The 26,024-nt window shown below is 55.8% G+C and overlaps 1 protein-coding gene across 13 annotated transcripts in view; it reads left to right on the top strand.

Moving 5' to 3' along the window:
* The window catches only part of ARHGEF10L (Rho guanine nucleotide exchange factor 10 like), a 178,967-nt gene that overhangs the window by 144,230 nt on the left and 8,713 nt on the right, over positions 1-26,024 (top strand). For all 13 annotated transcript variants that reach the window (XM_032300579.1, XM_032300583.1, XM_032300578.1 and 10 more), the window contains 2 exons: positions 2,886-3,034; positions 25,145-25,319. In XM_032300579.1, the coding sequence (XP_032156470.1) occupies positions 2,886-3,034; positions 25,145-25,319 (324 nt within the window). The remainder of the gene's footprint in view (positions 1-2,885; positions 3,035-25,144; positions 25,320-26,024) is intronic.

A 26,024-nucleotide genomic window follows, 5' to 3' on the forward strand; every position in this document is an offset into this window, starting at 1 on the left:
GCATCCCTAGCTGCTTTTTCCCTGGGAGGAGTCCCAGCCCCCATCTCAGCCCCCATTTTCTGGTTCTGGGGGTGTTTACTCAGCATCCTTAGTTGCTTTTTCCCAGGGAGGGGTTCCAGCCCCCATCTCAGTCATAGCAGCCTAATTAGGCTCCAGGTTCCAGCCACAAAACACTACTCACCTCTGGCCACTGGGGGGTGCTCAAAGCCTTGCATTTTCTTGTCTCCAGCATCCCACTGTGGGCCAGCATCCCTGGCGGAGGCCTGGCCGCCTTAGGGTCACTTGCCCCTCCTAGACACCAGGCCCAGCTGCAGAGCCCTTCAGAAACCTGAGGGGGCAGTGGGGTTGGAGAAGCAGGCCAGGCCCAGAGTCAGACAGAGCCGAGTTCAAAACCTGTCTGGCCTGTCACCCCTTGGGTGTCTGTGCAAGGTCTTAGCTCCACGGTTGCCACTGTCACGTTGGTTAAGTGGAGTCAGCACTTGCTTCCACGCACGGTGGTGGTGTGGCAAATGACATCAAACAGTAAGAGCCACGGGCACAGACGCCTTTGTAGCTGAGGGAATTGGGGTAGTTTTTAAACTGGCTGTGTCTCAGCCATCTCCGTTATGAGCAGGGATAATGATAGTGTCTACCACACAGGCTTGGTGGGAGTTAAGGAAGTAATTCATGGAGGGAGGGCCTGGCGTGCGGATACAGAACGCTGTGCAACAGCCGCTGTCGAGGCCCCTGACTGTGTGCCCAGATAAATATTCTTGCATATTTCACTGACTTCCTGCAACATTCGGAGAAGCGCAGGCATGGTTATCATGCCCAGTGTAAGATGAGGGAAACTGAGGTCCAGAGAGACAAAGACCCCTGTTCAAGTTCACACAGAAGCTCTGGGGCTGAGGACAGGCCTCCTTCCCTTGTGCCCATTCTGGCTGGCTGGGCAGAGCACTCTATGTGCCTGGAGGTTGAGGAGAGTCCCGGTTTCCCTGCTTCTTAGCTGAGCTTGGAGCCTGCCCATTTTAAGTAGGGCACAAGGGCAGGAGGGGAACCTGTTTTATTGCTGGGAAAGAGGAGGGGTGGGAGGGAAAACTGGGACCAGGCCGAGCATGGGATGGGACAGGGTACAGTAGGGAAGCCTGGGGAGGGGAGGAGTGGGAGTCTAGTCTGGCTCTTCTGACCACACCCCAGCAGTGGCTTCCATCACGCACCCTGGGGCCTTTCAGCTTTGAAGACAGCTGTGCCCCGTCATGCCACCGAGCAGCTGGCTCAGAAGGGAAGAGTCTGCCTGTGATGGGCTGCTCTGTGCTCTTACCAGGGACCCAGTGGAGGGCTGGTGGGGGAGCAGGGCACTGGTAAGCCCACAGCTAGCTGGGTACTGCCTCCCAGTCCCCCGCCACTGCTGCCTGTCTCTCCAGAGCGTGCCATGGCCTAGGCTGCCCCAGGCTGGGCCCCAGCTTCCTCCTCAACCTCCCTTTCCCACCTGGCATCCTGACAAGACAGGAAAGCCACCAAGGTTCAGTGTGGCATCAGGTGTGACTTCTGAGGAAAAACAATCTCGGTGTGCACCGCTTGGATGCCAGGGAAAATGGTTCTTGGGTGAGCTGAGCATCCCAAGGGTGGGGAGGACCTTGCTTGGGCCAGGCTCCTAGGTCTGTCTGGTTTTCAGGGATGGCAGGCTAGGCTGGGATTCACTGCCTCCCAGAACATCCTCTGGATCAGGAGTAGGGGCTCATGCCTGTAATCCCAGAACTTTGGGAGGCCAAGGCAGGTGGATCACTTGAGGTCAGGAGTTCAAGATAAGCCTGGGCAACATGGTGAAACCCCGTCTCTACTAAAAATACCAAAAATTAACCAGGCATCGTGGCAGGCACCTGTAATCCCAGCTACTTGGGAGGCTGAGGCAAGAGAATCGCTAAAACCCAGGGTGGCAGAGGTTGCAGTGAGCCAAGATCATGCCACTGCACTCGAGCCTAGGAAACAGAGTGAGACTTCATCTCAAAAAACAAAAACAAAAACAATCCTCCACTGCACTTGGCGGCCATGGTGTTTCTGCAGGAGGAAGAGATTTTGGTAAATTTGACAGAAGTGCCTTGGAGTTGGCCAGAAGAGCCATGAGAAATCAAGATTCAGTCTAGATCAGCTACAGCCTCAGGAAAGTCTTCAGAGACAATCTTGTCAACTCTCCACCCATTCTACAGACGGCGAAACTGAAGCCTCGTAAAGGGTAGAGATGTGCTCAAGGTCCTTAGCAAGCTGGTAGTAGCAGAACCAGGGCCAGACCCCAAGTCTCTCGACTCCGGGTCCAGGACACTTTCCACCATATCATGCTGCCTCTTCTGAGAAGCCTCCCTGGATCTCCCCCAGTGCAGAGTTAGTTCCTTCCATCTCAGCAGTTCTCAAGGCCCTTGTGTACGCCTGCTCATTTGTGCTTGGCGTGTCATGTGATAACTGGTGATTAACTTGTTGGTTGCTCTGACCAGTGGGGCTTCCTGGAGGGCGGAGCCTGTGTCTGATCGTTTCTGTCTTCCCAGCACTGAGTGCGTGGGCTGGTGTGGAGTAGGTGCTTACTAAGTGTGTGTGAAATGAATGAATGGGAGAGAGGAAAAGAGAGAGAGACAGGGAAAGGAAGGGGGGAAAGGGAATGATGGGAGGAAGGAAGGGAGGGAGAGATGGAAGGAAGGATGAACCTGAGTAGGGGTGGGGATGTGGGACATGAATGGTGCGGGTTGGAGGCAGACGGGGATCGCCACCATCTAGCCGGATGGAGAGAGGAAGGCCCTGGAGAGTGGGGAGAGGGGGTGTGGGGCCCTGCTGAGCCCACTGCTGCTGGCCTGTGTTTCCCCGGAGACCTGCTTGCTGCTCTTGGCCCCTGACCCGCCTCCCCTCTCTCCCTGCAGGAGGTGTCCTGTGGGACCTGGAAAGCCCTCCCGTGTGCCTGACTGTGGGGCCCGGGCCTATCCGTACCCTGCTGAGCCTGGAGGATGCCGTGTGGGCCAGCTGTGGGCCCCGGGTCACTGTCCTGGAAGCTACCACCCTGCAGCCTCAGGTACCGCCCCATCCTTTGGCTTGTGGCCCCGGCGGCCTTGCCTCCCTTTTGCTGACCCTTTCTTGCCTCCACCCCAGTACCGCTTTCAGTGCTCAGTGGCGTCTCAGGGATCGATTGGACAGAGTTTATCGGGAAGCAGAAGGGGCCCAAGGTCCCTATTGGACCCCACATCTTCCTCTGCCACACGTTGCCAAGGCTACCAAGAGCAGAAAGCACCCAGCTGCACTGCGCTGTGGCCTGGATCCTGAGTTGCGTCTGTTGCTGTGTGTGGAAGTGGGACTGGGTTCCCTGTCTGTGGACTGGTACCCAGGACTTGTACCCACGGAGCCCGGGCTGTGCTGAGGGTGTGGCCAGGGTAGATGCAGCCATCCTGGAGGCTGGGCTCTTCAAACCACATGGAAGGGGAGGCTGCCTGGGTCCCGCCTTCCTGGTTCCAGCACCGTCCTTGCCTTGGCCCCCAGCATGAGGGACTGGTCTGGGGGGGCTCATCCCTGGCTCAGCCTCCACCCATGCCTGTCACTGACTGACAGCACTGCCCACTCCTGCAGTCCATCCTGGGCAGGAGACTCAGCCTGGTTCCCCAAGAGTATTTTGGTGATGTTTGATTTGTTTGGATTATTGATCGGAAAGAGTCGCCACCAGGCGCAGAGTGCAGCCCTCCCAGGGTGCTTCCTCATGAGGGGCAGTCTTCCTTTGCCTACCTAGTTCTCTCTCTTGCAGCGGTAAATCAGCTACTCAGCACCTAGGGGGAAACACGGAGTGGAGTCCGGGGACCTTAAGAACACAGATGATTGGGGCTGGGCTTTAGATGACACAACTTTCATTTGACAAATGGGGAAACTGAGGCACCGGCCTTATGGATGAGCTCTGAGACTGGCGGCTGAGTCTCGGGGATGCAGCCTGCCCCTTTCCCTGGCTTGCTTTTCTGGTGTTGTAGCAGCACAGAGCTGCTGTCCTTGAATTCAGGCCAGCCTGATCATCTTCCAGTTCTGCCACCTGTACCTGGGTGCCTCTGTGCTGGCCCCCATGGGAGCACAAGGTTTCTAGTCTATGATGGGAATAAGTGTCCCATTCCTGGGGTCCTTTTCCTTACTGTGTCAGTCAGCATTCTCCAGAGGTACAGAACCAGTGGGACAGATGTGAATGTGTATATGTGCATGTACCTGTATACACCTGTAGGCATGAAAAGACTCATTATAAAGAGTCGGCTCATGGGGCAGTGGGAGGCTGCGAAGCCCCTGCGTCTGTGAACAGTCAGCTGGAGACCCAGGTGAGCTGCTGGTGTTGTTCAGCGTGAGTGTGGAGGCCCGGGCACCCTGGAGCCGGTGCGGTGGTGTGCGTTCCAGTTCAAAAGCTGGAGGACCTGGGACCCCAAAAGAGCTGATGCTTCAGTGTGATTCTAAAGGCAGGAAAGAACCGGTGTCTCAGCTGGAAGGTAGTCAGGCAGGGAGCAATTCTCCCCTCTCAGCCTTTTCCATTCAGTCTTCAGCAGTTGGATGAGGCCTGCCCACACTGGGAGGGCCAGTGCGTGACTAAGCCTGCCATTCAGATGCTAATCTCACCCGGAGACACCCTCACAGACACACCCAGAGCCATGTTTAACCAAATGTCTGGGCTCCCCATGGCCCAGTCAAGTGGACACACAAAATTAACCATCGCTCATGAAGGGAGATGATGCTTGGAAGCCATGATACCTGGCCAGTGCCAGCCTGGAAGAGAACTGATCAGTGGCTCTTCCTGGGTGCTGGGAAGGGGAGGTGGAGTTACCCAGCCCAGCTTATTAGATGGGAGGGAGAGGCAGCGCTATGTGCAAGATTAGACGGGAGGGAGAGGCAGCGCCATGTGCAGGACAGCAGGTGAGCTTTTGCTCCTTTGAGGAGCAAGGGCCTGGGGGCTGATGGTGACTCCTGAGCTGGGCCCCCCTTCATTGGGTTGCATGAGCTGCAACCGCTCCACTCATGTCCCGGACTGGCCCTGAGGACCTCTGACCTCACTAGTGCTACTGGGCTGGGCCAAGGGCCAGTGAGACACCAACAGGAGGGGAAACTCCTGCCTTAGCGCTCCCCTCTGTCCCCTTTCTCCCAAGAACATCTGGGGCAACTGCAGCCACAGACTCCCTTTCCAGCCCCTGATTCATGCTGGGGCTTCCCTGCCCTCCCCCCAGCCCACCCCACCCCATCCCTTCCCAGCCCCTGGTTCACATGAGGGCTTCCCAGCTCTCCTCCACCCCACCCCACCCCATCACTTCCTAGCCCCTGGTTAACACTAGGGCTTCCCTGCCCTCCCCGCAGCCCACCCCACCCCATCCCTTCCCAGACCCTAGTTTGCGCTGGAGAGCTTCCCTGCCCTTCCCCCAGCCCACCCCACCCCATCCCTTCCCAGACCCTAGTTTGCGCTGGAGAGCTTCCCTGCCCTTCCCCCAGCCCATCCCACCCCATCACTTTCCTCCAAGGGCCTTGTACTTCCTCGGCCTTCTGAGAGGAAGGTGAGCGAGGAGCACTGTCTTTCCCAGGGTCTTAATCGTCCCCTGACCCACCTGGGTCTCAAGCCAGGAAGAAGGACATGTCTGACCCCTTGGCTTGCCTCCTGCAGCAGCCCCCAACAAGTGTCCCAGCATGGTCCTCACAGCAGATCTGACTGCCCTTTGGGCCCCCTGGCACAGGGTCTGACCTAGCCCAGGAGAACACTGGTGGATAGGTGCTCGGCCTATAGGCCTAGTGTGTTGGGTACCCATTCAGGGCAGTGGTGTGAGGAGGAAGGGAGGCCCAGCTGGCTCTGGGGGCCTCCAATCTGCTGGGGGAGATCTAGCCCTTGGGGCGACCTTCAGTCTGATGTGGAAGACACAGCCTGCCTTTGCAGGGGGTCCTTCCGTCTGGTGGGGGAGACACAGCCTGCCCTTGGAGGGCCTCTAGTCTGATGTGGGAGACCCAGCCCAAGTTCTCAATATGGGGGGAGTGGGCCCCAAAGGCAGAGAGAGAATGGGAGGGGAGGCAGCAGGCCCTCAGAGCTCCCTGTTGGCCAGAGGACATCCTCTGTGCTGCCAGTAGGAGAATTGGGACACACGAGGTAGGAGGCACCTCAGGAAACAGGAGGCTGGTGAACAGAGAGGGGTTTCCGAGGAAGAATCTTCTAAGGAAGGAGTCTGGAGGTGGGGGAAGCCAGAAACCACAGGCAGAGGCCTGCAGGAGCAGAAAAGTGGCTGCCAACTGCTGGAAGGGGAGGTGTGAGTGGCACAGAGCTGCCCCTGTGAGCTGGGCCTGTGGGGCTCCTCCCTGGCTCTCCTGGCAGCTCAGGAGCACTCGAGACTTCAGAAGGATGGAGGACTGGGAGGCATCATTGCAGGCAGCAATCCCTGCCCATGTTCCAACGCGGGGTGGCTGGTACCCTGCCCCCTTGGAGGTGTGCAGTCTGAGAGCAGGCTGCTTCAGATGGGACCCTAGCTGTGCCCCTGCCAAGCTATGCAACCTTGGATGAGGCACTGAGCCTTCCTGGGCCTCAGTTACTTCATCTGTAGAATGGAATGATGACAGTATCAGCGGGGAGTTAGCAGGAGGACAAACAGAGCATTCAAGGGAAAGGGCTGCTTCACAGGGTCTCGCATGTGGCGAGGGCCGGATGGACATCATTTGCTGTCATTGTAATAATTTGCCTTTCTTAAATCCTCATTGCTGATATGTCATTTATTTGGAAAATCAAGCTGCTGCCGGAGTGGGTGTTGTCAGTGGGCGTGGGGCATTGAGCCCACACTGCAGGGCTGCCATCCTCTTGCTTCATTGGAAGGCAGCCTTCCTCCTGCCAACAGCTGCCGGGAGCATGGGACAGATGGCGGAGGGAAGGACAGGGGCCCGGGTCAGGCCCTGCCTGGCTCTCACCTGTTTTTGTCCCTTGTCAGCCGTAGTGAAGTCCACTCCCAGCTCACACAGCTCAGCTCTGGCGTGGCCATCCCTGGGGCCCCGCTGACCACCAGGCTACAGCACGAGGCTGCGATGATTTAAGATTAGTTCTGGACCAGCTGCTTTAAAGAAGGGGATCAATATGGCCTTTCACCTGCTTTGCACACCTCGGGGGGGCATCAGGAGGGCTGCTGGCTGGAGGGAGGCGAGGTAGAGGAAGGGGCAGCCAGGGAGCCTCTGCAGCAGGGGCCAGAGGAGCGCGCGCCCCCATCTGCAGCCAGGGAAATTGAAAAGTTTCTGTTCACTGCGCGGTGCAGGCAGCTTGCCTTCAGTACACACAATCATTCCGCAGAGTAACAAGGTGATCGCCATGCATATTTAATAAAGCCATGCTCCTGCTGCTTCGAATGGAGGGGAAGGCGGCTCCAGCTTAGTGCCGGAGCTCTGGAAATGGCTCCGTCCGGCTGCGCTAACTACTGCTCGACTTGCACCAGGCCTGCCCGGCTCCACACTCACCACAGCGGCCACTGCACAGACCAGCCAGGCCTGGGGGAGCTGCCTGGAGCCTGGGCTGCTGCTGCTTTCTCACTGGCTGTGCTCTTGTCTGTGTTCCTAGGGCTCAGCACCTGTGGGCTGTGCCTCAAGTGCCGTGTCTGCCGCAGAACGCTGCCTTCAGAGGAAGGGCATTCCTTGCTGGCAGCCATGCGGCACAATCTACCCCTCGCTAGAGAAAACCCCTTGTGGGGTTTGAGATTCTTGGAGCTGTTCCGTGCTCCAAGCCAGGGGACCCAGGCGTGTGTTTTGGCTTGAGGGTGTGGCTAGTGTGGCCCAGGCCCAAATGTGAAAATACAGGAGCTTAATCTAGGGACTGTGTGACCTCTAACGGGCTTTTTCTGATTCCCCCACCCTCAGGAGTTAATCCTAACCAATGTATATTGAGCTTCCTTCGGACCAGAAATGGGTTTTTTACTTTACGTGTATGATCCCATTAAATCCTCAAATCATGCTTTGAGATGAATACTATTATTCCCACTTTACAGATGAGGAAACAGGGCACAGATAGGTTAAGTAACTTGCCTGAGGTCACACAGCTAGAGGAGGCAGAGTTGGGATTTGAGCACAGGCATTCTGAGTCTTAACCCTGTGCTTAACCTGCCCACCTTGGAAGTCAGAAGGCTCCGTTTCCTTTGGGCTGCCTGGGCCCCCTGAAGCTTTCTGTCTGAGTCAGATGGAACTTTGGGGAGCTCCTCATGTTTACATGAGCATGCCTTTTGGGCTCAGGACTGTGGCATGTTCACGTTCCTCTTTGTTTCCGTAGCGCCTGGCCCATTGGCCCCCAGCGGGGGCTCCCAATCCAGGCCCCTTGTGTGAGGTGCTGAGGCACAGAAATGAGCAAGGTGGGCTCAGCTCTTTGGAAGCTCGGAAGCCCAGGGGAGGCGGGAACCCAGGGGAGGCAGGAGGGGTGCCAGATCCAGCCGGATGCAGGCCGGGAGCAGAAAACAGTTGTCTGGAGGTCAGGATCCCTGAGCCAGGCTGTGCGGGTGAGTCGGTGGTGACTGTGAAGGAAGAGAGGAAGTGTGTTCTGGGCAGAAGAAGGCACCACGAGCCAAGCCCAGGACAGAGGCAGCCAGTGAGTGGCCAGATGGCCCCATGGGGTGGGGCGCCTGAGCTGGGGACTGCTCCCGGAGGCCCACGTGGCCTGGACTGTGCCCCTCGTCCGGCTGGTCCCTGCTGGGCCGCCTTGACCTGTTTCACGCCACCCTCCCCTGCAGAGCTGGCACCGTGGTCTGTCTTTGGGTTTTGCACTTGCCCACCAGCTGCTTGTTCAGCTCCTTGATCCCAGCGGAGGCAGAAGCGAGGCCTGTTAAATAATAATGTCGCTCACCGGGGCCCGTGTCAACACTGCGTCCTCTGCGTTCATGATCTAGATCGTGCCGCCTTCAAAGTCTAATCCAGTCGTCTGGAGTTCATTTTAACCGATCGCTGGAGGGGGAAGCCGGCTGTGGGATGATTGTTGCATCTTAATTTAAAAAAACTTATTGGGAACTGGCTGATAGCAGGCCTGCGGCACGTGGCGTGTGCTCCATTGCGTGGAGGGCGGGTGCTGGGCAAGGTTGCTCCCTGACAAGGTGTGGGCTGGGGTCTCAGCTACCCTGGCTCAGGGGAGGACAGCAGTAGTGACAGGGAGGGGCGGTGGGGACCCGGCTGGGCTGTGAATACCTGTTGTGCTATTGGATCTCTGCAAAGTTGAGGAGTGACCGGCTGGGCCCATTTTACAGATGGGGACGTGGACTAGGAGCCAGGCCCTTTGGCTTGCCTTCTGCAGCCATGCTGGCCCCTCTGCTGGTCTTAGAACGTGCCAAGCACCTTCCCACCACCAGGCCTTCGCCTCTGTGGCTCCCTCTGCCCGGAACACCATTCCCTTCCCGTGTGGCTTCTCTGTTGCTGGAGCCTCGGCTTAACTGCCGCCTCCTCAGTGAAGCTGCCCTGACTGCTCCAGCTGAGCCATCCTCACCCCTTCCTGGTCTCAGCACATAACTGGCTTTGTTGCCTTCAGAGTGTTGGTCACTTTCTGCAATTATCTCCTTGAGTGCCGTTGTCTGTCTGCACCACTGAGATGTAAGCACCATGGAAACGGCGACTCTCTGCCTTGTTAACCAGCGAGTCCCAGAGCCGGGCAGGGCACAGCCTCTCAGCCGGTTAGGGGTGAGTGTGCAGGCACCCTCCTCCTCCGCAGCGGGGCCTCCTCTGCAGGATGGTGACGGGGCCCTCAAAGGACTCTGCAGGGGTTAGGCATTAGGCATTGCCAAAGTTTTAAGATCCGAGCTCTGGGAGGCAGGGGTGCCCCGGGGCAGTTAGGGAAGTGTACTGGGAAGAACTGTGCCTTCAAGGAAGTAGGGCAGGGGGGCCCCTCCTGAGAGAGGGGAGGGAGGAATTTGCCGAAGGGGCTTGTCCAGAGGGTGTGTGGCCAGTGGGATTGTCCCTGCCTGGATGGCTGCCAGGGACAGATGGACAGCTGTGTCACTCGGGGGTGAGGGCCCTGCCTGGACCTGCCCCCGCAGCAGCCCTGTGGTGTTTCTATGGCAACTTCCTTCCCCCCAAGCAGAGTTTAAGCCTCCCTAGTGCAGCTGCTTCAAGAAGCTCAGGCCTGGGCCCTGCCTGTAAAGTGCTGGAACTCGGGGCGAGTGATGTCAGCTTTGGGACCCCAGGCCCGGTGTGGGGTCCCTTACAGGGCTGTGATGGGGTTAACTGGAGCAGTCCCTCCCCCATTAGAGCCTGGCTCTCCATCCTTGGAGAAGCCTGTCTGGACCACTTCACCTCCTTCACACGCCACAGCTACATGCTGGCGTCCTGGGGCGGATTGTGGGATTAACTAGACTGGAGCTGGGTAGGGTAGGACTGGGCCTGGCTGGCTCCCATTGTTCCCATTGTATCCCTGTGGCCCAAGACCAGACCTGACACAGATTAGGTGCTTGGTAAAGGGTGGCTAAGGCCAGAAGGGTGGTTCTTAGGGAGATGGGCCTGTCTGTGGTGTTTCCCCAAGTGTGGCGTTGGCGCTGCAGAGCAGCTGACCAAGCCTTGATTTTAACCAGTTTCAGAGCATGAAGGTGCTTCGCAAAGCGCGTGCTGTCAGCGATCTGCTCTGTGTCTGACGCCTCCCCCTGGTTCCTTTGCACTGGCCACTCATACCGGCACTCCTGCTTTTTGTCCCTAAGCATGACGGAGAAGAAACTTCTCTGGGCTCCTGGCCACCAACAGCCTCTCAATTTCCCCTGCCCCTCACCCCCACAGCCACCTTCCCCACCCTTAATTTTCATGTTTAGTGCCCAAACTTAGTTTGCATGTATTAGCTGTTGTAAATCTATCATGCCAGTGTGACGCGGCATGAATAATGCATCACTGGGCTGTATTAGTTTTCTGTCTCCTATCTTATTTATGACACGAAACGGGTGGGAATTTGCAAAAGCGAAATCCAGGCGCGGGGCTTCTTGGGTAATGGTATGCAAATTGGCATGAGGGTGAAAAGATGCACCAGGCCCTCCCAGCGCCCAGGAGCTGCTGAGGGGGAGCGCCTGGCGTCTGGGCCACCAAGGGAGTGTGCAGTGTCCCCCGTCCTGTCCCTACACGGAGTCGGCTTTGTTCAGCAGTTTGTCTTAATTTTTTTTGTTAATGTGTGTGTCATTGTGGTTGTCACCCTGTTATGCTTTTTAAATTAAAAGTTGGCAAGCGACACTTGAGAAATGGATTTTCTAAAGACTGTGGAGACTTCCCAGGAGGCTCCAACAAGAGCGAGTTCACAAGGAAGGCGAGCATTTTCCAGCATCAGGAAGGCTTGGAGTTAGACATTCAGAAGGACTCCCTTTCAGGAAGTTTGTGAAGAATGGGAGGGAGGGGTGAGTTTGGGATCCCATGGGGCCTTCCTCCATGGAGGGGTCAGAAGTAAGTTGGCCAACTCGGGCCTAGAGTAGGTGAGGAGCATCTAGTAAGACATCCCTTACTAGAGTAGTAAGGGATGTCTCGTGGGGCAGCAGATGGCAAAGGATCAGCCTGCTGGTCGCCTCTCTCCTCACCCGGAAGAGCTCAGATCTTTCCTGTGTCTAGCGCTTGGTTTCCCCCCATCCAGAAGACTTAGGTGATAAAAAGATTTCATGATTTTAAAAAGAAGTTGGTTAGGCTGGGCGCAGTGGCTCACGCCTGTAATCCCAGCACTTTGGGAGGCCGAGGTGGGTGGATCATGAGGTCAGAAGTTCGAGACCAGCTTGACCAACATGGCGAAACCCCATCTCTACTAAAAATTAAAAAAAAAAAAAAATTAGCCAGGCGTGGTGGTGTGCACCTGTAATCCCAGCTACTCAGGAGGCTGAGGCAGGAGACTCACTTGAGCTCAGGAGGTAGAGGTTGCAGTGAGCCAAGATCCTGCCACTGTACTCCAGCCTGGGCCACAGAGTGAGACTCTGTCTTAAATAAATAAGCAAGTAAATAAGAAAAAAGTTGGGAGCTGATGGCTCAGGGAACAGGCTCTGTAAAGCCTGACCTGGAGCAGGAAGGAAGCTGGAGGAGAAAGGGAGCCGGGACAGGGAAAGAGGACAGACAAACAGCGTGGAGAGGACATATGGGATGGGAGGTGGGGGGGGGGTGCTGGCACAGCAGGGGCAGTCCTGTCCTTGTGAGCCATTCCCCAGTCTCAGCTGCCGGCAGCCAGCCCCCATCCTCACCTCCCCTCTACTCTGCATGTCTCTGCCACATCCCCCTCCCCTCGGAGCCCTGCAGCAGGGAGAGGGGGAGGGTAGATGCCCAAGGGGCAGCTGCCCAGTCCTGGAATTGGCAAGGAACAAATAGAGCCATGGACATGGATCCGCAGAATGCCAGCCGCTGGGCTGAGGGCTTAGCGTAGTGGAAGCCAAGCCCTGGGTGTAATTAGGGAGCCTCCCTCCCTGGGTGGTTGGGGAGAATGAATGAGGTCACACGTGCAGAGGGTGTAGGCCAGTGCCTAATGCACACTCAGGCAGAGTGGCTGCTATGCAATGGTCCTCTGTGGGCTTGGCAGCCGGGCTGCAGGGAGGGCCCGCGGCAGGCAACCTCTGCATGCCTACCCTTGCACGCCTTGTCTGAGTGGGCTTGGATGGTGGTCAGTGTGGCCTCAGGGGCTGGGTTGGCTGGCCTTTCCACTGATGGCCTCAGTTTCCTTCCTGTAAAATGGGGATAATTATAGAACCTGCCCCAGGACTAAGCAGCTCCACGTACATGTGCCAGGGCTGTGCCTGAAGGGAGGAAGCATCGGGTGTCAGCTGCTATGTCACTGTGATCACAGGACTTGCTCAGGGTGCCCAGGACCACACACTCGGGGGTGGAGCCAGGATCCCAGGGTGCCTCTGGCTCCGAAGCCCCTGCCTGGTTTGCCATCCTCTGCCTCGTCGGCCCTGTGTTGCATTGTGTCTTGTGGGTGTGATACCCACGCCATCCTCCCCCAGATGGCAAAATATCTGTGAGCAGGGACAGTGTCTTATTCCCTCCACATTGTCCTGTGGTGAAGGTGCAGACATTGACTTGGCTTCTCTCTCTCCTTTGCTTTCCTTCTCTCCCAAATCTCCCTTTTCCCTACACCAGCTCTTCCCTTCTGCCCGGCTCTGAGCCTTCCAGGGCTCCAGCTACTCCTGGGACCCTTGGCCCATGGTGTTCACATGACTAGTGGGCCCTGATGGGGGCTGCTGACCACAGGTGAAGCCCAGGCTCTTGGCTCCTCTTAGGTACCTGGGGAGAGAAGGGAGCTTCATAGCGTGGGTGGTGACACCAGCCCAGTGACAGCACAGGGCCTGCACAGCAGGTGTCCCAATGATGGACTCTCACCTACAGGAGAGGATGCGGGTTAGCCTCATATACGTGCCCAGCTGTGGGGCAGACACACCTGCCTCTGCTCCGAGGAGCCCAGGAAGGAACCAGGAGGCGAGTGAGAGTGGGGCTGGTGTGGGCCGGGCTCCCTGGAGCAAATTCAGTGGGAGAGCTCCTGTGACACGTGAGCTGATGCCTGTGCGTGTACACACATGTGTACCCACACCCACACTCACACCCACACACATACCTGCAGGTGTGGGTGCAGGTATGTGTGTGGGTGTGAGTGTGGGTGTGGGTACAGGTGTGTGCAGGCGTGGGTGCAGGTATGTGTGCAGGTGTGGGTGTAGGGGTGTGTACAGGTGTGTGTGCAGGTGTGGATGCAGGTGTGGATGCAGGTGTGGGTGCAGGTGTGGGTGCAGGTGTGGGTGCAGGTATGGGTGTAGGTGTGTGCAGGTGTGGGTACAGGTGTGGGTGTAGGTGTGTGTGCAGGTGTGTGTGCAGGTGTGGGTGTAGGGGTGTGTACGGGTGTGTGTGCAGGTGTGGGTGCAAGTGTGGGTGTAGGTGTGGGTGCAGGTGTGGGTGTCGGTGTGGGTGTAGGGGTGTGTACGGGTGTGTGTGCAGTTGTGGATGCAGGTGTGGGTACAGGTGTGGGTGTAGGGGTGTGTACAAGTGTGTGTGCAGGTGTGGGTGCAAGCGTGGGTGCAGTTGTGGGTGTAGGGGTGTGTACAGGTGTGTGTGCAGGTGTGGGTGCAGGTATGTGTGCAGGTGTGGGTGCAGGTGTATGTTCAGGTGTAGGTGCAGGCATGGGGTGGCGGAGGGCCAGGAGTGGTGTCTGGATTCCACCATTCAAGATCATGCAGGCGAGGCCTGCAGGCTCCACATGACTCCCCTATGCAGAGCTCAGAGCAGGGCAGGGCAGCCACAGCCAGTGCCTGGGGACACTTTCTGGGCCTCATGCTGAGGCTTGACTGCTGGAGGATCTTTCTAGAACAAAGCTCCTGTCTCATTTGATCCTGCATCAGAACCATGCAGGCTGCCTGTGGCCCAAAGTCAAGGGCCCCCAAACTGCACTTGGTCACTATCCCTTGGGGTCCCCTTCTCCAGCCACTGGACAGGTCCCAGTCCCCCAAAGGCTTTACCTGGGCACTCCATGCCCCCGGGCCTTTGCACCCACCACTCCCCTGCTGGGACCCTCAGCCTGTCTTCTGATTGGGCAGATTCTTAGTGGTCACTCTGACTTCCTGTCCCTTTCCCCATGGAACCCGACTGCCCCCACTGGTTCTTTTCTGGGCTGGTTCAGTCCTCACTCCCTCCTCCTTCACCCTCACTGCATCGGGCTGTAAACAGGACTCTGAGCATCTCCCCGGCCATGCTGTGTCCTCAGGGCCTAGGAGGGGCCTGGCAGGCACGGATGCTCCATGAGGTTTGCTGAGTGAGCGAGCAGGACCAAGGAAAGGGTGTGGGCGGGGGCGATCACATGCCTGTGATCAGCCAGGCGTAGGAAATTCCTTTACATCAGGCAAGGAGCCCATAGTGACCAAACTCCTACTGTGTGCCGGGGTCTCAGCCAGGGACCTGATTTTGCCTTTGTTGCTTTACTTTCTTGATGTTAAATGTATCCAGAGAAACAACCCCGACTGCACCTGCTCATCCGCACCCTCTCGCACGCACAGGTGTTTTTTCTTGTGACTCACCACTGTCTGTCCGTCTCTCTCTCTCAGCACTCACTCATCTCTCCCTCCCTGGTGGCCTGGCTTGCGTGCTCACTCTCTGCTGATCTCAGCTTCTATCTCTGTATTGGTGCCTCCTTCGGTCGGTACCATCCCAGCTTTTCCAGGCCCTCTGGCCCAGGGTGGGCACTGGCGGGAGCTTCACTGGGCCCCAGCAGTGGCCCCTGCCCTCATAGACCTGTCTCTCTGATGTGGTAGGGGATGGGGATCATGGGCGGAGAGACCACTATCACCCACTTAGGTCCCAGAGACTGCTTTGAGCTCTCCACTGGCAGCAACTCAGGTCATCTTACGGCAGCCCTGTGCAGTAGGCACTGTTAATATGATCACGTCCACTTTAAAATGGAAGAACCCAAGGCAGGAAGTGGCAGGGTTGGGACCTGAACCCTTTGGGCCTGCCCCCGGGCCTGTGGCTTGACTGCTTCTTGCAAACAGCAAATAGATAACAAGACCATCTCAGGCCACTGTGAATGCCATGCAGACCCAGGCTGGGCACCACTGCTGCCTGCACAGGTCACTCCTCTGCTGGGCCTCTCTGTCCTCTCTGAACAGAGGCCTGATGGTCCTTCCTTCCTCATGGGGGCTGCGGGTGAGCTGAGCTGAGCTGAGGGCAGCCCAGCAGGTGCAGGAGCTGGAAGATACCTGGCCCCCTCTCTATGGCTCAGTCTTCACCAGGTCTCCAGGTTGGTGGGCAGGTGCAGGCACTAGCTCAGCGCTGGCATCTGCTTGTAGAGGGTGAGGCTGAAGCAGCTGCCAAGGGTAAGATTCGCAGCAAAGGTGCTGGCCCCAGGTGGCCCAGATGGCCCAGGTGGCCGGTGGCACAGCCCTCCCTCCTAAGGTGATGATGCTGGAGAAGAAACGCTAGGCTGGCTGTCACAATTGGAAAAAAAAAAAAAAAGGAAATTAAACAGGACTAATGAGAATATCAATAGCCCATACTTCAAGATGTTTTTTCTATTCCACTTCCTCCAGAATAGCCAGGTGCACTGATGGATTTTAGTTTAGTTTTTTTTTTGTTTTTTGTTTTTTTTGGAGATGGAGTTTCGGCTCTTGTTGCCCAGGCTGGAGTGCATGGTGTGATCTCGGCTTACCGCAACCTCCGCCTCCTAGGTTCAAGCGATTCTCCTGCCTCAGCCTCCTGAGTAGCTGGGACTACAGACATTCATCACTACAAATGGCTAATTTTGTATTTTTAGTACAGATGAGATTTTGCCATGTTGCCCAGGCTGGTTTCAAACTCATGACCTCAGGCGACCTGCCCGCCTCGGTCTCCCAAAGTGCTGGGATTACAGGTGTGAGCCACCGTACCTGGCCGGATTTTAGTTTTATTTTGTTTTCAAAGGAAAAATGTTGGCACAGCCAGGACAGGACAGTGCTCTCTGCAGTGGCGCTTTCTGTATGCATTGGTCTGGGTTGTTGGCTGTCCACCTTCTTGTGTGGTTAGTAACAAGTCAGCCTTACTGTAGGAATTGTTACATTTTTTGGAGGTAGGCAAGGGTAGTTTACAGACCTCTTTGAAATGCTGGTAAAAATAGTTGACCATCTTTCTAGAAAGACACACCAAAGATACCAAATTCTGCACAATCAATTCCAAAATGGATTGTTAAAGGAAATTTGGAGCTGGCAGGGACGTCCATCCCTCTGTCCCTTGCGGGCTCCCACGATGGCCCTGAGCTAGGGGAGTCCAGCATCCAATGAAGTCTCTGCTCAACAGGAATGACCTCACCCCCACCTTACAGGTAAATGAACGGAGACCCAGAGACCCTAACCAGTGTGCTGGGAAGAGGTGGAGCAGCCGTTGCATTGGAGCCTCCCTGAGAAATGCGTTAGGTAGGGCAGATCTGCTCCTGGTGCACAACCTCTTGGCCTCAACCAGGTCAGACTGTGAGGGCAGGAGTGTTGGGGAGTCAGATAGAACCCACAGAGAGGCATTTATCCGTGGCTTGGAGGCTGCATATCGGCACTGAAGTCCTGTTAGGGTGACCGAGTGCCTTGGTTTAACAGGATTGAGGAATTCCCTGGGGTTTGGGGCTTCCAGTGTGGCAGCCTGGACAGTCCTGGGAAAACCAGGTCGGATGGGTCACCCTAGGCTTGAATCTGGCTTTCCTCCCATTTCCTAAGCAGCGAGACTTTGCAGACCTCATTTAGCCCCTCAGTTTGTTTCCTTAGCTGTGAAGTGTTGATAAGAATGAGATAGAGAAAGGGAAGGGAGTTATGCTAATTTTGGCCTCTCTCATGCCCAGTGCAGCCGTGCAGAGTGGACGCGACCCTGGGTCTGAATTCCCAGCCCTGCCCCTTGCTGTCAGGGTGGCTCTGCCCAGGCCATTTCTGTGCTCTAGCTGTGTGATGAGGATGGAATGGTGGTGCCCACCTCCCAGGTGGCTGTGGGGATTAAAGGGAGGCAGAGTTGGTGAAGTACAGGCAGGTGGTCGTGGGTGATCTCTGGGCCCACGACTGTGTCTGCCATGCCAGCTCAGTGGCAACTGGGCCAGGAGTGGGTGGCACAGCGCCTTCATGCTCACACCCAGCTCTGGTGCTCAGCATTGAGGGTCCTCTGTGAGACCCTCGAAGGAGAGCATGTGAGCTTGGAGCGAGGTGCACACCCCTTCTCCGTCCTGCCCCTGCCCATCTGGGCCACCTGGACTCATCCCCTCTCTTTTCATAAAGTCTCTGTGAGGTGAGACACTGGGCACAGTGCCCAGTCAGGCATTGGACAGTCCTGGCACACAGCGGGTAGCTGGAAAGTAGAAGCCCCACCAGCCTCCTGCCGTTTCCTCAGGAGTTCAAAGCCCCTGAGAGCCTCTGCGCCCAGTGAGCCTTCCGGCTCCTTGATGACATCTCAGTTCTAATGACTTTGAGTGCTAAGCTGCTCACCCTGGGAATTTATGGAAACCATGTACAGAAGCGTCACCTGGAGGCACATAAATATTGTAGGGCTAGAGGCTGGGCTGTGTCCGCACTATTTGGAGCAGTATCACTCACCTGAAACCAACTGTGTGGGCGCCTGCAGTGGGCGGATGGGGGGCTGCAGGGAGGGGTGCTGTGGGTGGGGGCAGGACACTGGGGTTCATCCCAGCTCACCGGCGTTCATCCCAGCTCACCTGGGTTCATCCCAGCTCACAGGGGTTCATCGCAGCTCACCTGGGTTCATCCCAGCTCACCGGGGTTCATCCCAGCTCACCTGGGTTCACCCCAGCTCACCTGAGTTCATCCCAGCTCACAGTGCGCCAGCACTCTCCCTGGAATCCTCACCATGCCCCAGAGGCATGTTCTGTTTCTGTCCCCGTGTACAGCTGACAGAGGGGACTGAGTCACTGGGTAGTGGGGGTCTGGGAGCTGGAGGACGCAGACACAGACCCCCCCTCTGCCTGCGGGCTTTTTTTTTTTTTTTTTTAAATTACTTTGCCTTTTCTCCCATAACCTTTTTTTTGTTTCTTTGAGCCAGAGTTTCACTCTGTCACTCAGGCTGGATTAAAGTGGCGCGATCTCAGCTCATTGCAACTTCTGCCTCCCAGGTTCAAGCGATTCTCCTGCCTCAGCCTCCCAAGTAGCTGGGATTACAGGTGCCTGCCACCATGACAGAAAAGTTTTATAACTTTCAAACCTCATATAAACCTCGTCTCTATAAATAGAGATGAGGTTTCACTATGTTGGCCAGGCTGCTCTCAAACTTCTGACCTTAAGTGATCCACCCACCTCAGCCTCCCAAAGTGCTGGGATTACAGGTGTGAGCCACTGCACCCAGTTCCCCATAACTTTTTACTTTGAAAAATGTCAAACTACAGGAAGGATGAGAGAATAATAGATTAATACATAGGTATTCTTCACCCAGTTAACTGCTAACATTTTGCTACAATCCCCTTCCATATTATACACACACATAGACGTGCACTCACTTTTTAAAACGTCAGTTGCGGCTGGGTGCAGTGGTTCATGCCTGTAATCACAGCACTTTGGGAGGCCGAGGCGGGCAGATCATGAGGTCAGGAGATCGAGGCCATCCTGGCTAACATGGTGAAACCCCCTCTCTACTAAAAATACAAAAAATTAGCTGGGCGTGGTGGTGCGTACCTGTAGTCCCAGCTACTTGTGAGTCTGAGGCAGGAGAATCTCTTGAACTCGGGAGGTGGAGGTTGCAGTGAGCCAAGATGGTGCCACTGCACACCAGCCTGGGTGGCAGAGCGAGACTCCATCTCAAAAAAAAGCAAAAAAAGTCAATTGCAGACATCATTACCCTTTGCCCCTAGATACTTTGGCACGTCTCTCCCACGTAACTGCATAGCATATCATACTCAGGAATTTAGCATCAGGGCACTGATGCTATCTAAGTACTGCCCAGGTGCAGATTTTCCCAGTTGTCCCCAAAATATCCTTCAGAGCAACTCCCCCAAATGCCATCCAGGATCCAGCCTAGAATCACACACAGCGTTTGGTTTTCATGTCTCTTAAGTCTCCTTTTAATCTAGAATAATCCCTTTGCTTGTTTTGTTTTCTTCATGATATTGACTTTGTTGAGAAGTCCAAGTCAGCATCTTATAGAAGTTCCCACAGTCTGGAATTGCCTGGTCCTTTCCTCCCAATGAGGTGCCAGTGTTTGGCCAAGTGCTGCGGGGGTGGGGGTCAGGGGAGCACCACGCCTTCCACGACAATCCTTGAGGAGGAAGAAAAGCAGCTGGCCCCATCCTGATCACTTGGTTAGGGTAAGTCGGCCGGATCTCCCCATCTAAAGGTGCTGGTTTCCCTTTGTGATTACTCAGTCACCTTTGGGTGACTCTTGGAGACTGTGTGAATATTCTGTTCCTTCTCAAACTTTCCCCGTGGGGCTTTGTCATCCATGGGTGATCCTTGGTGATTGCCAGTCACCATTGTCTAATTCTACCCTGCCTTCTGCATTGACTAGTTGTCACTAGCTACTGAGATTTCCTTGACCCCACTCCACACCCTGCCCTTACTATGACTACAAATTCCTAGATTACAAAAACTTCCAGTGTGCTATAGTCCGGACCATCATTATTATTTTTGATGTTCAAATGGTCTAGAATTTGGCCAATGGGGGCCCCTTCATGCTGGCTCCTGGGTCCTTTGGACCCTTCCCCATCATTTTTTGAGCACTTCCTTGCTTTTCAGCGTTGTGAGAAGTTCTAGGCATTTCTCCAGGGTGCCCTGGCTAGCGTCGTTGCCTCCAGGCTCTTCCAGTGGACAGGGCCAGGGAAGAACTCTCGACCTGGAGTTCGTTTCGATATCTCCAATTTAAATTTGAGATCCTGGTGTCTACCCTGGTCTCTTCCATTTCATACTGGACTCTCTCCTCTCTGTGGAAACCCTGGCTCCTAATAACATCCGTGTATCTCAGCCCACTGCATGGTTTCAGAGTCCCTGTGCCCGCCCCACCACCTCCAAACCTGCCGAGGAAGTTCAGGATTCTCTTGCAGGTCGTCTTGTCCTTCAGGGGGACCAAAGGTGTACCGTTGGAATGCTGTGATCTTTAGCTACTTGAACAGATTCTTTTCTACGTGGCGTGACTGTGTTCCAATAAGGCTTCATTTACCAAAACCGGTGCAGGCTGGATGTAGCCTAAGGGGCACTGTTTGTAGACAGCTGCTCTAGTACATAATCCTAACAGCATGGTTTCTGGTGCAGGGTGCGCACCCCCTGCCTGCGCCAATACATAGCTGTACCTGGATCATGGAAGCCGAGGGGGCAGGAAACACTGGGCCTTCCTGGTGGCTGGTGGGCAGGTGGCCTTTTTCAGGGATGACGGGGTTAGAGGCCTCTTGGAGAGTAGGACGGCCCCCCACCCCACCAACCTCATACTTCTGGGCCTCCCTGACTAGCCAAGGGTGAGAGGACAGGTCTGGAGGTACATGGCCTGGGATTGGGGTGCTAGGTGAGCAGGGTTTCACTCTTTCCTGGTTGGGAGGAGAGCGGAGTTGGACGAGCTGACAGCCTCCCCTAGCAATAAATTCTGAGCGCTCTCAGTGTACATGGATACCTTGTATTTGGAAAATGAAATGAACTGTGTGGCCTACCAGCAGCAAGCCCAGTGGACAGTGAGAGCTTCCCCCCTGCTCTCACCGGGTACCAGGCTCAGTCCCTCTGCCCACTCTGAGACCTGTGATGCGGCATGTCTCTCTGGCTCCACCCACTCCCTACCCTGTGGGCTCAGGAGGCTCAGGCAGGACTCCAGGCTCCAGGCTCAGGCAGGGCTCCAGGCTCCTCGAGGGGACCCAGGAGCCCAGAGGTAACAGACTTGCTGGGCTGGGGCTGGTGCTGGAGATGCTGTGCCATTCTTCCTATTCAATCCTGCCCTTTCCCCCTCCTGCCTCACCCCTTTGGGCTCGGCAGGTTTGCACAAGCCTTCTGCAAAGCCCTCCGGGCCTGGAGACAGACTTGTTACTGGAGAAATGAGCCTGGATTTCCACCACCGACTTCTCTTTTAATTAGATTCTGACAGCAGCACACAGGGCTGGCTGGCTGCAGATTCAGATGCAGCTTTCTTGGTCCCAGCCTCTGGGTTTCAGCGTGCTTGGCTTTTTTGGAGGCAGGAAATGCTCCTGACCTTTTCTCGGGAGTCAGGTGGGAGGCTGGCTGCATGCGTGTGAGCACGCAGATACCTTAGTGTGTGCATGCCTGTGCATCCATGAGCAAGGAGCTGCGTGCTTTGTTTTGGAAAAGCCTGCAGGCAAAAGCATGTTGGGTCTCACTGACTGTCCTGCTGGCCCAGCCATTCGCTCCACTGCTCACCAACAGCAGGAGCCGAAGGGGCCCCCTTGGCCTCACTGTCCTCATCTGATTGGGGACAATGCTGCCTCAGCTGGCTTTTCCCAGCAAGGCCTTGCGGGAGGTTTCCTCCCTCCTGGATTCTTCATGCAGGCTGGTTTGGCAAAACAAAACTATTCCTCGTGTTTCCTTGAAGAAGCATACATCTCAGGAAGAGAGAACCTAAAGGCAGGACCGCCTGGGCTGTGGGCGGCAGATATGGGTGGAAGGCTAGAGAGATGGGGACACGGTCTCTCCCCCACACTGCATGGACTGTTACACCTGACCTCGTGCAGGCTGTGAGGAGGCGTGGCCTCGCCCCCAAATCAGAGGCTCTGAGCCTCCTGCACCTGCGCCTTCTCTGAGGAGGGAGTGGGTAGCTAAGAAAAGAGACCCCCTGTTACCCCCAGAGCCCTTAGCCTGAGCCCCCAGTCTGAAAGGAGAGACAGTTCCCTTCCTCTGACCATACCCAGCCTGATACAAGATTCTGTCCTTGCTCCTGGGGGGGCCCCCACCCAATGGAGACACCATGCCCCTTCCTTTGGTGAACTTTCAGTCTGTGAGGAAATACAGCTTCTGCTCTTGGGGCATCTCCCTGGTAAGGGGTGAGCTGTGCAGTAGAACCCCCACCCCAAGAGCAGCCTGACCCTGGGGAGAGGACCCACGCTGTTGTCTCTCTCTCTTTCTCTGCCCTCCCCTCCTCTGGGAAGCCTGGACTCTCCTGCTCCTCCCACCTTCCCTTGCCTCCCCCCACCTTCCCCTGCCTCCCCCCACCTTCCCCTGCCTCCCCCTGCCTCCCTTGCTACTCGCAGCTCAGCTGTCAGGGACTGACTCAGAAAAAGCAGTTTCCTTGGACAGCTCACCGTCTTGCCCTCCTGGTCCCCCCACACTCTGATCAGGAATGAGCCCGGAACCCACTGGCTTGGCTGCCCATGGAGACCCCCATCCCGCAAGAGCTTCCTTAACTCAGGGAGAAACCGCTTAGTAATTTGAGCTGGAAAGGAGCTGCGGCCACCCTCCAGGGCAAAAAAAGCCAAATTCTTTTCCTCCCACTCCACTTGCTAAGCCCATATGAGGTCTTTGGGGGCTGGACCAGGACGCCAGCCTTCCCTACACCATTGTCAGACTGAACTTTAAAAGTAAAATTGACCCTGCCACTTACCAGCTCAACACCCTCCAGTGGGCAAATAAAATCTGAACTTTTCCCCATGGATTCCAAGGTGGCCTGGTTCGATCTGGCCCCGCCTGCTCTGGCCTGTCTCATCCCTGTGCCCCCGACCAAGGGTCCCTCTGCTTCTCACTACTGCACCCAGGCCTTTGCACTGCCGTGCCCTCTGCCTAGAATGCTCTTCCCCCTCCTCCCAATCATCTTGGGGCCATTTCCTCCCCATCATTCAGGTCTCCCACTAATGTCACCTCCTAGAGAGACCTTCCCTGACTGAAGTCATAATGGCTGTCAGTATTGTTTCTGTGCAGTGCCTCTCACTGTTTGATGAAATCTTCCTTTGTTTTAATTGCCTCCTGCCCTGAGAACGTTCGCCCTACGAGAGTAGGTCTTGCAGTCATCATCACATTTTCAGCACTTAGACCCCCACTAGGCACATAGTAGGGACTCAAGAACACCTGCTGAATAAATGAGACCATCCTAGGCACCAAGCCTGTGCCCAGCTCTCCTCACCTGGGTTCCTGTAATCCTCATAGCAGCCTCAACTTACACATGGGGAAACTGAGGTCTGGGCCTGTAAAGGTGTCAAGGAAGTCAGATTTAATAGCAAGTTGGATCCCAAGTAAATGTCCCATCCAGGATCCTCCTGCAGTCTTGGGCTTCCACCCAGGATGTATTCTTTATGAAAAACGGAGAAGACCCAGAAAACTGGAAAAGAGGAAAAGCCCCCGCCCTGCTCCTGGAGTAAGCCTCAGGGTGCGGCTCTCCCTCCCCCGCCCCTTTCTTCCCCCAGCTTTGGATGTGGCTTGCTTTCTTTTCATTTTCTGTAGCACTCACATTTTTCTGTGTTTCTCGTGCCGTGTCTGTAAGTGTGAGTTTCTATGCAGGGAGGACAGTGCAGAGCTGGAGACTCCGAGTTACCTGGCTGTGCTCAAGACCTGGGCGTTTAGCTTGTTTCCAGCCTGGTGTGCCCGAGTTAGTAACATCTGAGTATTGTAGATGGAATTCAAGTGTCCATCCATTCATTCTTTGATCAAATTTTACTCTGCTGGCACTGTGCCAAGCAGGGGACTGGTACTAAAGGGCCTGAGGCACAGGCTCTGTCCTTGGAGTCCACAGTCTTATGTGGCAAGTGGCCAGGCAGAGCCACAGAATGGTGTAGGTGTTCCAGGCTGGACAGCAGGATGTGACATTCAGGAGGCAGCGGCTGCTCTGTGGGTGGGGAGGGCCTGCCTCCTGGGTGGGAGATGCCACCCTGAATCAGAGTCTTCAGCTGTTGAAGGAGGACAGTTGGGGAGTCAGGGTGGGTGCCGTGCACAAGTCATGGCAAGGGCAGAGGTGCGGCTGTGTGGTACGTCCTGAGCACTGGCTGGCCTGACATGTAGGGACTCCTCAAGGAAGGGCAGGAGTGGGGGCAGTGCCCGGGCACCGAATGCTGAGGGAAGGAACTTGGACTTTCTCTTGCGGTGGATGGGAAGCCTAATCATTTGTATCTTCTCTTAAAAAAAGATTTTGTTTGTTTTAAGATCAAAATTGTACATACACTTGCAAGAAAAAAAACCAATGCACAGAATGGTTTATCCTGAAAGGCTCTTCCCTGTCCCCATCTCAGCCCTGCTTTCTAGAAGAGAATGCTGTTCACCTGTCCTGTTTTTAATCCGCCTGGTACTTTCCTCAGGACCTGACCTTGTTCCCTTTGCTGCTTCTTGATGTATCACTTTTTGGACATTACCTGCTGTCTCCTCACTGTGACAGATGAGGATTTGGCCCATGTTACCCCCGTTCCTTCCCTGATCATTCTGTCGGTATCCGTTGTCTCTTTAAATCATTTACACAAACCGCACCATCTTTTGTGATTTTCGGCTCCATCTTTCCCTTCTGTAAGGTGAAGCTCTGGGAGTCACCGGACTGTACCTGGTCCTGTCAGCTCGTGAGTGAGCGTGTACATGTCTTTCCTGTCCTCACTCGGTGACATCATGCTGGTGGTTTGCAACTGGCCATGTTAGACTATTTACACTCTGGGAACTGTCAAACCCTGCAGACCAGGATTCCTGGCCAGTTGTTAAACTTTGGCCAACACAGCACAGCTGGGCTTCTAAGGTTCCCTTCCAGCCCTGAGTAGCTTGTGCTTTTGAAGAATGTGAAAATGTCTGGCCCAGGGGTGGGGGCTTGCTGGGATGCTCAGCTGGCAGGCCCAGCCAGCACTGATGCCCCTCCCTTTGTGCCACAGCAAAGCTTCGAGGCCCACCAGGATGAGGCAGTGAGCGTGACGCACATGGTGAAGGCGGGCAGTGGTGTCTGGATGGCCTTCTCCTCCGGCACCTCCATCCGCCTCTTTCACACCGAGACCCTGGAGCATCTGCAAGAGATCAATATCGCCACCAGGACCACCTTCCTCCTGCCAGGTGAGGCTGCCGCGGGAAGGGTGGGAGCTGACAGTCACGGAGCACCTTCCAAGGCCAGACAGCGGTGCGACCTGGTCAGCCCATCCCATTTTCCCTCGACAGACCTGAAAACTGGGGTTTTAAGGTGGGGCATTCCCCAGGAAGTGGTGGGACCAGGATTCACACCTAAGACTGTCATCTCAAAGCCCCTTCTTGTCACTGTGCCCAGCTACCACATCACAGCAGCCTGGGACGCTCAGGAAGTGGCCCCCAGCCCAGGGGACCCTCCAAAATCAGGCAGCTCCTAAGGAAAGGCCACACTGGCAGGAACCCAGGCCTTTCTGCACTGTCCCACTCCCCGGGTTGACCAAACACCCAATTCTGCCTCAGAGCCCCTGCAGGACGAGGTGAGGGGAAAGTGAGAAGGCCAACGGAGGGTCTCTGTCCTTAGAGGTTTTTCTAAGAAAGGCAAATGTCCCTCTTGGCCGCCTGGTCCGTGGGTTTGGATGGCATCCACTGTGGCTGGGACCCCTCCTGCATGGCTTTTATAGATGAGGTGGACAGGATTGATGGTGGAGGGGAATGGCGGCAAAGAATTAAGGCTGGAGCTTACCTAATGCAGTTTCCCAAGGCCTCCATGGAGTTGGCTCTCAGCCCCTCCTTACCATCTGCTGCCCAAGATGCAGAGCCATGCCCATTCTCACCCCAGCTGGCTTCAGAGCAGCC

Source organism: Sapajus apella, unplaced genomic scaffold, assembly GCF_009761245.1.
Source record: "Sapajus apella isolate SASKATOON/1434 unplaced genomic scaffold, GSC_monkey_1.0 scaffold43, whole genome shotgun sequence".
Classification (NCBI taxonomy): Eukaryota; Metazoa; Chordata; class Mammalia; order Primates; family Cebidae; genus Sapajus; species Sapajus apella.